The sequence below is a fragment of the Oncorhynchus kisutch genome, linkage group LG7, assembly GCF_002021735.2.
Source record: "Oncorhynchus kisutch isolate 150728-3 linkage group LG7, Okis_V2, whole genome shotgun sequence".
In the NCBI taxonomy this organism is placed as follows: Eukaryota; Metazoa; Chordata; class Actinopteri; order Salmoniformes; family Salmonidae; genus Oncorhynchus; species Oncorhynchus kisutch.
The window spans coordinates 603415-617365 of record NC_034180.2 but is presented as its reverse complement, the minus strand read 5'-3'; the positions used below and the strand labels follow the sequence as shown (position 1 = coordinate 617365).

The 13951-nt window shown below is 42.2% G+C and overlaps 1 protein-coding gene across 2 annotated transcripts in view; it reads left to right on the top strand.

Moving 5' to 3' along the window:
• Positions 1-4042: 4042 nt before the first annotated feature.
• coro2aa (coronin 2Aa) overlaps positions 4043-13951 on the top strand; it is a 56929-nt gene continuing 47020 nt past the window's right edge. The window contains exon 1 of one of the 2 annotated variants that reach the window (XM_031828279.1): positions 4043-4716. In XM_031828279.1, coding sequence (XP_031684139.1) covers positions 4702-4716 — 15 coding nt within the window. In that variant the 5' untranslated portion in view covers positions 4043-4701. The remainder of the gene's footprint in view (positions 4717-13951) is intronic. The other variant, XM_031828282.1, reaches the window with a different exon arrangement.

Below are 13951 nucleotides of genomic sequence, written 5' to 3'. Positions count from 1 at the left end.
TAATTAATTAGCATTTTATTGCATGACATAATAATTTGATACATCAGAAAAGCCAAACTTAATATGTTGTACAGAAAACCTTTGTTGGCAATTACAGAGATCATACGTTTCCTGTAGTTCTTGACCAGGTTTTTTTTTTTGGGGGGGGGGCCCACTCCTCCATACAGACCTTCTCCAGATCCTTCAGGTTTCGGGGCTGTCGCTGGGCAATACGGACTTCCAGCTCCCCTCAAAGATGTTCTATTGGGTTCAGGTCTGGAGACTGGCTAGGCCACTCCAGGACCTTGAGATGCTTCTTACGGAGCCACTACTTAGTTGCCCTGGCTGTGTGTTTTGGGTCGTTGTCATGCTGGAAGACCCAGCCACGACCCATCTTCAATGCTCTTACTGAGGTTGTTGGCCAAGATCTCGCAATACATGGCCCCATCCATCCTCCCCTCAATACGGTGCAGTCGTCCTGTCCCCTTTGCAGAAAAGCATCCCCAAAGAATGATGTTTCCACCTTCATGCTTCACGGTTGGGATGGTTTTCTTGGGGTTGTACTCATCCTTCTTCTTCCTCCAAACATGGCGAGTGGAGTTTAGACCAAAAAGCTCTTTTTGTCTCATCAGACCACATGACCTTCTCCCATTCCTCCTTTGGATCATCCAGATGGTCATTGGCAAACTTCAGACGGGCCTGGACATGCACTGGCTTGAGCAGGGGGACCTTGCGTGCGCTGCTGGATTTTAATCCATGACGGCGTAGTGTGTTACTAATGGTTTTCTTTGAGACTGTGGTCCCAGCTCTCTTCAGGTCATTGACCTGGTCCTGCCGTGTAGTTCTGGGCTGATCCCTCACCTTCCTCATGATCATTGATGCCCCACGAGGTGAGATCTTGCATGGAGCCCCAATCACCAAGGGTGATTGACCGTCATCTTGACCTTCTTCCACTTTCTAATAATTGCGCCAACAGTTGTTGCCTTCTCACCAAGCTGCTTGCCTATTGTCCTGTAGCCCATCCCAGCCTTGTGCAGGTCTACAATTTTATCCCCGATGTCCTTACACAGCTCTCTGGTCTTGGCCATTGTGGAGAGGTTGGAGTCTGTTTTATTGAGTGTGTGGACAGGTGTCTTTTATACAGGTAACGAGTTCAAACAGATACAGGTAATGAGTGGAGAACAGGAGCGATTCTTAAAGAAAAACGAACAGGTCTGTGAGAGACGGAATTCTTACTGGTTGGTAGGTGATCAAATACTTATGTCATGCAATAAAATGCTAATTAATTACTTAAAAATCATACAATGTGATTTTCTGGATTTTTGTTTTGGATTCCGTCTCTCACAGTTGAAGTGTACCTATGATAAAAATTAAAGACCTCTACATGCTTTGTAAGTAGGAAACACTGACAATTTTGCAGGTTATTAAATACTTGTTCTCCCCACTGTATATATTATTGTTTAGTTTACAGTATTGGCCTGCACAGATTCTTTAGAATACCACACCCTTCATGCCTCACATATTTTCAGTTGATTGGCACATCATTAGGTTAATTTCATATAGGAACACCTCATCCGGCCTTAACCCATTAGTATTTCCATGATTGACAGACAATTGTTAATTTCATATGGGAAAACTTAATCCAGCCTATCAGTATTTTAAATATTGTCCCACAAAGTGAGGGGAATGCTTCCTGGAAGGCAGGTAATACGATCCACACCTGGTTCTGGTGAAGCACATGCTGCAGTGCTGTCTACTCTGCTCCTCCTGTGCTGTAAACACCTTGCCTGCCATGTTTCCACAGTGCTGGGCCCAGTTGCCAAGGTAGACAGCAGGCACACTCCCTGACTTTCCAGCCCATTGACTCTGAGAGCTGGGTGAATGTAGCAGAGACACACACACATATATTACAATATACACAGGCTGAGGTTGTGACAGTAGTACTGTATCTTTTCTGCAGAATGATTTTTATTATGGCAGGAGAGCAGTAGGTAACAAGATGACATAAAGGATTCAGGTCTGTACAGTGAGTGGTGTGCTACATTTACACAGCGTTTTCATAATATCCAAGAAAAATGTATAGTCAGAGCTGTAGTCATAAAACAGTAATGTAGGAGGGAACAAATTGATGTGGAGGGAACAAATTGATGTGGAACACATTTTAGAATAGAAACTGTGTTCAAGGACAGAGATGATATTATACAGGTTCATATGTTTGCGAGGAACTTCCTTGCCCTCTTAAGCTGTACTGTATCAGTTTTAATTAAACAAATAAAATAACTACGTTTATGTAATGTTTACTGTAGTGTGAGCGTCATACCCCCCCCCCCCCCCCCCACCCCCAGTCTTTGAAACAGCAAAGGCCTAGATTTGAAGGTCCTTTAAAGTTGTTCCCAATGTCATAGGAAGATTGTTCTTATTTTGGTTTCCTTGACAAATGGTCTGCATGCAGCAGAGTCCTGGTTCAACCCTTCAAATGATAGTGTTGACTAGGGGAAGGTAATGCCAACTAAATCATGTTCAAGAAATACAAACATGTAAATGAAGTTAGAAATGACACCCCTGGTTTTTGTGAAAGTGTGAAAAAGGACACGTATAATTTTCAAATGTTCTATCAGCGAATTATGACATTCCCTACACTGGATATTCCATACCTTAGGCTGTCGGTAAATCGTTTTTTTATGCCCTACGTATCATAGCACTTGGGTATATTTTTATGACAAGAAACATTACTCTCTCGACAGTAGAGAGACTAAGTTCAGCCGTGATGCTACAGAGAGACCTTTCAAATCAAAACATTTATTGTGCAGTATGAACCCAACAACACACATGACGTCATTATGAATGTGTTCCTATGAGGTAGGTGTTCCATGTTGAGTTATTGGCTGTTACTGAGCATGACACTACCATTCAAGATTTGTACAGCCCATAATGTGATCCACTTGGAATAATATGCATGGCTGTTGAGAATTAAATGTTCATGCACAGTAACACACAATGAACAGTTGTTCCATGACAAATTCCATATTTGAGCATGTGTGTGTACAACCCCCTGTGCCCCACTGACAACAACATACAAGTGATGAGCACTTCTCCTACCGGCATGAGATGTTCCCAGACACATGGGACAAGATAATGATAACCCATACATGTGTTCTAGGTCTAGTCTGTGAGGGTTGTTCCCTGCTCTAGACTACCTCCCTATTATCACCCTATTCTTTGAAATGTCCCCTTCAGTGTTCTCTCCCTCTGTTCATAAATCATCATGCCGTTACAGTGTACCTCCACTTGGGGGAGACAAAGCTTCTCCAGCGCGTCACTTCTTTGTATAACATGGATTAGGATGACGGATGAAAACAATACAGTATGAATGACTGTTACAAATAAATAATCGTCAATCTCATTTGATGTAAGAGACGTTTGAGTAACCAGGTCTGTAATTCTATCAATTGTATCGTTGCAGATGTTTAATTATTTGTAAATGCATTGGCCTTATTACCAAGGAACATCAACGGCAGCATAATATTTCTCACCTTGTTACAATTACATTGAAAGTCATATTTTATTGCACATTTTCTAGTGGCTAAATGTATATTTGTATTTATTAGAATCTCCATTGGCAGCAGCTACTCGTCCTGTGGTCCAGCAAAATTAAGGCAGTTATACAATTTTAAAAACATTACAATACATTCACAACAGATTTCACAACACATTAAGTGTGTGCCCTCAGGCCACTACTCTACTACCACAAATCTACAACACAAAATCCATATGTACGTGTGTGTTTAGTGCGTACGTTAAATAACTCCAATAATTGGCGTATAGGACCCAGGCACATATGTTGTGGGTTGGAAGACATCACTGTAACTGGTGCCAGTATCCAGCCAGCATTGACCCATATAAGGGAATTACCTTACAGTAAATACTTTTTACAGGCTTCAATGGATTATATGCACCATGATCATCCTGTAGCGCGCGTATGTCATTTATAGGCTACAAAACGCGTTCCGAGGAAATTACGCATACGTTAATAGATTTAATGGTGTTATTGTAGTGGTGCTCTTTACTTGAGTGTGACCATATTGCTTAGCAGCCTGTCATTGTTTTAAATATCAATGGCACTGTGAGGTCACAGCTACGTCGCATCCATAGGGACCGTCCACGATTGTTCCCGGGGTTACTTTATAGCACGTTCTCTATGCGTCAATAAAGGGGTCCTTTTTAGTCACGGTGGACCGAAGGCGAGCGGTCTGTTGCAAGGCAAAGCCTGACCACGACTTTGGGACCGTTTTCCAGAGGACCAGACGACTGGGAGAACTACAATAGCAACCCCACTCTTTGTGGGAGAGAGCCCCCCTCCTCTCCCTTCCCTCCACGGCTCTGAACATCGCTCTTTCCACCGCTCTTTCCACTCCACCCCTCTTAGGTTGGGTCCCGCAGAGCTTTACCTCGCGTGTCGATTTTTTTTCATCACTGCGGTGAGTGTGTGTGTGTGTGTGTGTGTGAAGTCTGTGAGCTGACACAGAAATACCCTTATGGTAACCGCCTCAGTCATACAGCTGACATGTAAATCGACTTGCCAGCCGGCTATCAAAACCGAGCCAGACATTGAAGACATACGGCAAATTAAGACACCCGCCTCAAGAGAAGCACTCCACCATCCATCCACCTCTGCAGTTCAGTCCTCTCCGGAAAATCTTTCCACCTGCCGACACATCTTATATGACCGTCTCAAAGGTAAGAAGTTGCTATATTGTATCTACCGCTCTTGTATCTACCGCTTCTTGATAACAACTAATGTTACCAGCGGCTCACGTTACAAATACGAATGTGGTTGTTACATTAATATCGTAACCGAGCCTAAATATTGTTTTGAAGGACGGTTTATTTAGCTTGACTGGCCGTGTGGCTATGTCCACAGCACTGCCACGCGGCTGTATGTAAGCTACTCACTCCTGTCATGTAGAAATTAAATGAACACAAATGTATGATAACTAGCTACCAATTTGACAACAATATACGCATTTTAGCGTATGTTTCAGGGTGCATTGAAGAGATTGGCAGGCGGTGTTACGGAGCACCCAGCTATCGCTTTCAGGGCGTTTTACTGTACTACTGGTGGCCTTCATCCGTTCGCCAGGGATGATGTACGATTACTCCATAGTGTTACACAGAGGAAGACGTAAACAAACTTGAAGGCAACATACTTGGTGTTTTGAAGCATGGGTTTAATGCTGAACATATGTGTAGGTTAGTGGTGGGATGGAACCTGGACTTGTCTCCTCACTCACAGCCTCTTCCTCTGTATAAACGTGTAGTTAGTTAGTTATAAGGCATGGCGTGAACCAAGTCTCCACTTGTTTAACCCAAGTGTAATATTTAGGCTTAAAAGTAGGCTACAATAGTAACCCATGCATTATAAGAGAGCCGCATGTCTACTATTTTGTATTGAAAGGACAACTTGAGTATTTTGCTTAATTTACTGAGTTTTGAGTTTTTTTGGGGGGGTGAGATGTTGGTGAGGCAATCCAATTAGATATGTAGCGATGTATACATGTTCTAGTCTTTCAGGCTGAAGGGAAGACTGGCCAAATAATGCATTAGGAAAATGTATATTATCGCCTGAGATGGTGAACAACACTTTTGTAGCTAGAATAAGTTTAAAATCTTTTATTAAAAAAGCATCTCCTTACAGCCAATATTGAAGAAAGGTGAGGAACATGAGGATAAAGATTAGAACAGCGTTTCCCAAACTCGTTCATGTTTTGGTTTCTGCCCTGGCACTACACAGCTGATTCAACTAACCAACTAATCATCAAGCTTTGATCATTTGAATAAGCTGTGTAGTGTTAGGGAAAAAAAACAAAACGTGCACCCATTTGGGTCCCCAGGACCGAGTTTGGGAAATGCTGGGCTAAAGGGAAGACTATTGAATGATGATAATGATTAGAACGTCATGTCTAGCAGCAGTCAGTTAATCAGTCCTATCCTCAGTTGGCAGATAGTTATACCCAAACATCGGTTAATGGAAGGTGTAGGTCACAATTAGAGGTCTACCGATTATGATTTTTCAATGCCATACCAATTATTGGAGGCCCAAAAAAGCCGATACTGATTAATCGGACCATTTTTAAAATGTATTTTATTTGTAATAATGACAATTACAACAATACTGAATGAACACTTATTTTAACTTAATATAATACATCAATAAAATCAATATAGCCTCAAATAAATAATGAAACATGTTCAATTTGGTTTAAATAATGTAAAATCAAAGTGTTGGAGAACGTAAAAGTGCAATATTTGCCATGTAAGAAAGCTAACGTTTCATTTCCTTGCTCAGAACATGAGAACATATGAAAGCTGGTGGTTCCTTTTAACATGAGTCTTCAATATTCCCAGGTAAGAAGTTTTAGGTTGTAGTTATTATAGGAATTATACGACTATTTATCTCCATACCATTTGTATTTCATTAACCTTTGACTATTGGATGTTCTTATAGGCACTTTAGTATTGCCAGTGTAACAGTATAGCTTCCGTCCCTCTCCTCGCTCCTCCCTGGACTCGAACCAGGAACACATCGACAACAGCCACCCTGGAAGCAGCGTTACCCATGCAGCGCAAGGGTAACAACTACTCCAAGGCTCAGAGCGAGCGAGTGACGTTTGAAACGCTATTAGCGCGCTAACTAGCCAGCCATTTCACTTCGGTTACACCAGCCTCATCTCGGGAGTTGATATGCTTGAAGTCATAAACAGCGCAATGCTTGACGCACAACGAAGAGCTGCTGGCAAAATGCACGAAAGTGTTGTTTGAATGAATGTTTACTTTGAATGAATGTTTACGTGCCTGCTTCTGCCTACCACCGCTCAGTCAGATACTTAGATACTTGTATGTTTTTATGCTCAGTCAGATTATAAGCAATGCATAACACGCTAGATAATATCTAGTAATATCATCAACCAGGTGTAGTTAACTAGTGATTATGATTGATTGTTTTTTTATAAGATAAGTTTAATGCTAGCTAGCAACTTAACTTGGCTTACTGCATTCGCGTAACAGGCAGTCTCCTTGTGGAGTGCAACAAGAGACAGGTCGTTATTGCGTTGGACTCGTTAACTGTAAGGTTGCAAGATTGGATCCCCCGAGCTGACAAGGTGAAAATCTGTGGTTCTGCCCCTGAACGAGGCAGTTAACCCATCGTTCCTAGGCAGTCATTGAAAATAAGAATGTGTTCTTAACTGACTTGCCAAGTTAAATAAAGATTAAATAAAGGTGTAAATACCGATTTCCGATTGTTATGAAAACTTGAAATCGGCCCTAATTAAACCGCCATTCTGATTAATCGGTCGACCTCTAGTCACAATAAAAGTAGCCTAGTAGATAGAAACACACTTCTAGTATTTTTCACACTCAGTGAAATCTCTGCCGCCAATGCTTTAAAGCTGGACCATAAACCGCTGGCCCATATCTGTGTCATGTTATTACTAAGACAGTCAACAGATGCTGGAGATTCTCTATTGTGTCTCAAATGGCACCCTATTCCCTATATAGTAGTGCACTACTTTTGATCAGGGCCAATAGGGCTCTGATCAAAAGTAGTGCATTATTGGGAATAGGGTGCCATTTTGGGATGCACATTTTTGTCTTTCACACCCGTCCACACTGCCCGTTTATTAACCATAGCTTCTATGCCACAGGGTTGTGACTGGTTGCAATGCCCTTTTGTACGTTGCTTGTTACACTGTTTGGCATTCTGGATAGCTCACTCTTCCCTGAGACGTTGGGTTTTTCTGTCTAATGCTTGACACGCCAACAAAAAAGTAAATTCAAACAAGTCGTTATTTAGGTTATATTCTGACAAAAATAGTGGTCATATGTACAGTCATGTATAATATTTACAATTATACAGTAAGTATGTAAACCGAATATGTGACCCATATTCAGGTTATTTACTGTAATACTGCTGAATGAAGTCAATAGAAGGACCATGCAGCAAAGTACAGCAACTTTATTGTAGCAGGAGGTATCAAAGTCCTCACTGTAAGAGCTCTCTTGATTGGAGGCGTGGCCCTGTGCAAACATGGCCTTGAACCGGAGTGCTTTGTAGCTTACTTACATTTGATTGACAGACACAATCTCAGAGAAAACATGGAACCTAGGCTAGCTAGCATACATCACTCACTGTTGAGTAACTGAGATAGGAAATGGTTTATGTTCTGTACTGTGAAATCCAGAACTATGTTAAATGACGTTTCCCTGACTACCTGTATGCACATATATATATATTTTTGTTTAAATGTAACCTTTATTTAACTAGGCAAGTCAGTTAAGAATAAATTCTTATTTACAACGACAGATTTCTATCTTGTTAACTTTCAGTTACTGGCCCAACGCTCTAACCACTAGGCTACCTGCCACCCCAGAGTAACTTGCGTTTGAGTTCTGCTACAGGAAGCTTACATACATTGATGGTGTTTGAGAAATTGCTGAAGTCGGTCTTTCTCACTCTGAGAATGTATTGGGTCAGTAGCACATCCTTGGAATGTTGCCTGCAATCAGCACAGAGGTGAATCAACCAATGAGGAGGTGGTGTTGTGTAACACTGTCAGATAGGATACTGTAGAGAACACAGAGGAATAACACAACACTATGTTCTGTTGTCAGCCTAGTGCCCAATCTTTTCCACTCTCTGTGCTGTGTCTCTATTCTCATTTGGGAATAGCCAACATTTGATTTACTTAATTGAGGAAAAGTTGCCTACTTGACTTGGCCAGTTAGTCATAGTGGTTGACAACCGTTATGTGTGTGTGCCTGTCTGCGTGTGTGAGTAAGTGTGTGTGTACGTGCCTATGACTCTGTGTTTTGCGTTTGGACACTTAGGAACTGAACCACTCTATAAGAGGGCCTGAAGGGGAGGGATGTCACTTCACGTACTTGGTTGCCTCATTGTCATGGATATCTAGTCTGTTTGCAGGAGGAGACATGAACACACTGACTGACTGTACATCTGCCTCACTCAGTCATGTCCCATACCAATAAGCCTGCATGTAGACTGTGTTCTTCCATGGAGCTCTGACTCAGAGAGGAGTTATTTATCTGATTTCATCCCCCCCACCTCCTTGAGGTTGGTTTCCTATGACATTCCCCACTGATGATGGCCTGCCTGTCAAATCAAATGTTTTGTCACGTACACAGTTTATACAGCAGGTATGAAAGGTGCAGTGAAATGCTCGTCTGTTAGCTACCTCAACATTCCAGTACTATAATTAATAATAATCAATAATAAATAAGTAATCGAAGAGGTAGTATGCAGAGTAATATATTGGTATGTACACAATAGGATATGCAGAATAGATCATGAATGTGCTGTGTCAAGTATGACTGCATTTACATATAAAGTGACTAAAATGTCAATGTAAAATGTGGAGAGTCAGTGGCAACAGTCAGTAAGGTGCCGGGCCCGGTTTCCCAAAAGCATCTTCAGGCTAAGTTCATCGTTAGAACCTTTTGTAGGAGCATTGTTGAATCTCCGAGCTGTTCCCCAAAACCATCATTACAAAATGTGCCCTTGAAAACGTGTGTTATTTCCCGACTGCCTCAGACCACTTGTGGAACAGCTTAGTGCTTCGTTAGATGCGTTTTCCCCACCGCGTCACTTTATTCACAGAACATCTCCGCCGTACATAGAATCAAGACGCCTATCTGTCTCTCTGTTGCCAGTGTCTTTGCAATTTTTTACAAAGAAGCGGGATAAAACAATGCTTCAAATAGAGCTGAGATGACTGCATGAAAAGTTGAAATAGCATTTCTACAGTATAGGCTTCATAGGCCCATATATCTAAATGATATTGAAATACATTTCATGGTCATTCAATTGAGTTTGATTTGGCTACTGTCTGTCATTTTTGCCTCAATATGTTTCATGATTTGTAGCCTAACGTGCACAATGATGTGTCAAATCTTGATTTAGTGCATTATTATAGGCTAAGCATTAGAATAAGCCGCCTCAATGTTTGCAGCCGTAGGTGATAATATCTCTCTAGGAACTGATCCGTTGTCAGTGTTGTGGAGTAATTCTAATGCTAAGGTAAGATTTTAATGGAGAAAGTTGACCCGAGAGCAGCACTGCCTTTCTTTTGATCCTATCAGTATCCACACATGCCTCAATGACACACTTTTGGGAAACATAGGAAAGATGCATGGTTAAAACACGCGTCAGCCTAAGTTCCATCGCTATCGGGAAACCGGGCCCGGGTCTGTGCAGGGAGACAGCTAGGGTTAGCTGTTAAGCAGTCTGATGGCTTGGTGGTAGAAACCGGGCCCAGGTCTGTGCAGGGAGACAGCTAGGGTTAGCTGTTAAGCAGTCTGATGGCCTGGTGGTAGAAACCGGGCCCAGGTCTGTGCAGGGAGACAGTTAGGGTTAGCTGTTAAGCAGTCTGATGGCCTGGTGGTAGAAACCGGGCCCGGGTCTGTGCAGGGAGACAGCTATGGTTAGCTGTTAAACAGTCTGATGGCCTGGTGGTAGAAACCGGGCCCGGGTCTGTGCAGGGAGACAGCTATGGTTAGCTGTTAAGCAGTCTGATGGCCTGGTGGTAGAAACCGGGCCCGGGTCTGTGCAGGGAGACAGCTATGGTTAGCTGTTAAACAGTCTGATGGCCTGGTGGTAGAAACCGGGCCCGGGTCTGTGCAGGGAGACAGCTATGGTTAGCTGTTAAACAGTCTGATGGCCTGGTGGTAGAAACCGGGCCCGGGTCTGTGCAGGGAGACAGCTATGGTTAGCTGTTAAGCAGTCTGATGGCCTGGTGGTAGAAACCGGGCCCGGGTCTGTGCAGGGAGACAGCTATGGTTAGCTGTTAAGCAGTCTGATGGCCTGGTGGTAGAAGCTGTCTCTGAGCCTGTTGGGCCGAGACCAGATGCTCAGATACCGCTTACCAGATGGTAACAGAGTGAATGGTTCCTGGCTCGGGTGACAGGAGTCCTTGACGGCCTTCTGGGCCCTCGTCAAACACCGTTTTGAGTAGATGTCTTGGAGGGCAGGAAGCTCGCCCCCAGTGATGTCTATGGCCTCACAGTATGGGCTCAGGTGATTTGTATTCTCTGACTCTTGATCTAAGGTCTGTTTAGTGTTTTCCTCCCCTAAATGTTAAGGTCAGGAATATGGGCCTGTAAGCACATCCTAGATCAGTGCCAAGGGGCTACCTGCAGGGCCGGACTAGCACAGCTACAGTTTTGTAGCTAATCTCATGCTATTCTATACATTTTTCCATGAGGCTGAGAGAATATTTTGCAGTTTTAAAGCTAAATTCCTGCAATTCTACACTTTGTCATGGCTTATAACGTGTTCATGGGTCATTCTCACAAAACGGTGTCACTTTTCACAAAATGTCCTGTTGAATCACTGAAAATACAAATATTTTATTTGACATGTATTATTATAATAAAATTGAATCAGACTTTTTCCCAATTTGAGCTTTTTAGCCATTTCGGTAATGAGTAGGCCGAATGGTGTAAAGCCGGTGTTTGGGAATAAGAACCTAATTCTGGAGGCATATAAGTGAACAAATGAACTAAACTTGGGCTTGTCTTTGTACTACTACTTTTTTTTTTACTGATTGGAGTTTTTACAGGAACTTGAAAAAGTGTTATGGTAATGAGACACAGACACTGTGTTTAAACCATAATATTTATTATGTACAATGTCAACTTAAACTATTATACCATTTGTATGATTTATGGGACAAACTACAGCAACATCATTTTGTGTTTTATTCAAATAAGTTAGCTTTTTATAAATATTATATATAAAATGACCCAATTTTAATTTAATCCGTACTAATTTCAGTAATGAGAATTTGGGTGAAAATGGATCAAATTCAGGTGAAAATGTCTTTATTTAAAAGCTACACATTCTAGTCCTCAGAATGGTAGTTGATTTTTGCAGATGCATCATGGTTTTTAGACTCAATTTGCTACAGACATTTTAAAACTACTTTCATGAGAATCACCCTCATATGCCATCTGGGGGGGTGACATGCCCTTACAAGCCGTCATGTTAATCCAGCCCTGGCTACCTGGAGACATGATTTCATCACTCTGGACTCTAACCCCCACTCCTTCTGATTGTGCCATTGAGCTAACAACATAAATCTATTGTCTTCCTGGTTACATTCTTCTCATAAAGGTCTGATTATTCACCCTTTTCCATGAGTCTCCACAGATGACATTCCAGTGACTTGATTTATTTGTAGTGGAGAGAGGTTCTAGGAAAGTGGTGCGGATTGATTGATTTCAAGATTACTGTGTTTTGTTGAGGTGAACTGAGATTAGTTTGTTTGAATGTTGTGGTTGTAGTATTGAACAACCAGCCATCACATACTCTCACATACTGAATTTCTATCGATGAAACATTTTTATTGTTTAATCTGTTTGTGTTCCTTATTAGGCCCACAACTCTTAGATATAACATTTGTTTGATGAAATAACCTTATTGGGCACCTGACCATTACGGCAGGGAATTTTGTGGCTGAGCCGAGCTTTCCAAATACTGTACCGCACAAATTCCATCCAAGGGACCAATCTGTTGTCTGGGATGATTACATCCCTTACAATGGCTCTTACTGAAATCCTCAAATGCTTTTACGTAACCACCGAGCCATCTGCACGTGACATACCGAGACCACCCCCGACTGTCACTGTCGTAGTCGCTGACACACACACACACACACACTGTCCTCTACAGTTGTCATTACCATAACACGTATTTCTCGTGGCAGTTTCTGAAAGTGCACCGGAGTGTTTGCTTACATGTACAGTGTGTTCTTACGTTGTGCCTTGCTCCCGTGCTGTTATGTCATAGTTGACCGACGTCAGTCATGAAGGTTGTCATGGACGTTTTCCCACACACCAGCTGTCCTAACGGATTATCCCAGATGGGTGGGCTTCAGTTGGGGTGGACACAGGGAGAGGGAGGGGATTACTTTAAAAATGGAGAGTCCTCCTCCCCTGGATTTGCCCAGCTCCAATCCTGCTCCGATTGGTGTTCCCAACGGTATGCTCCATCCCAGAAAATGTCCAGGCTGCTGAGATGTAGGCTACATGTAGGCCTAGATGTTTCCCGCTGTGTCCAAACAGGAAGGCCTTCTGCGACCGCTGAAGCCTCTTGTTGATTACAATGCTTACGGTTGGTTCCCTTATGCTAATGTACCCCGTATAGTTGGTCTGTAAATGTATTAATCGGTGCATTAGGGTATTGAATGAATTGATCTTGATTCTTGTCATATGGAGAGAACTTCATGTGGAGGATCTCTCTGACAGTAAGTACCCAGTCCGTGGCTCTTCCAGAAAACAAACAACAACTTGACCCAGAATTATTCTTCACTCATTTGAGTGTCTCTTGGTAGACTAGCTTAGTTGGCACAGTCCTTGTTGTATGATGACTCCTGTGTCTCTAAATTGGATTTGTTTTACATTTAACATTGTAAAAAATGGAGTGTACAGAGAAACTATGATACAGATTTCTCAGATACTTGTGAAGGAGATTCATCTTTTACAACTACCTACCATTCAGTGGGCCTACGTATTTCACTGATTGGTACAAAAACATTGTGTTTATTTATGTTTTCCTGGAGGATGTAGTCTGAGGGTCACGACCTTCTTGCCCTTTGTGCTGTTGTCTGTGCCCAATAATGTTTGTACCATGTTTTGTGCTGCTAACATGTTGGCTGCTGCCATGTTTTGTTGCTACCGGGTTGTTGTCATGTGTTGCTACCATGCTGTGTTGTTGTCTTAAAGTCTCTCTTTATATAGTGTTGTGGTGTCTCTCTTGTCGTAATGTGTGTTTTGTCCTATATTTATATTTTGAATCCCAGCTGCCGTCCCTGCAAGGAGGCCTCTGACTTTTGGTAGGCCTTCATTATAAATAACAATTCATTCTTAACTGACTTGCCTAGTTAAACAAAGGTTAAAT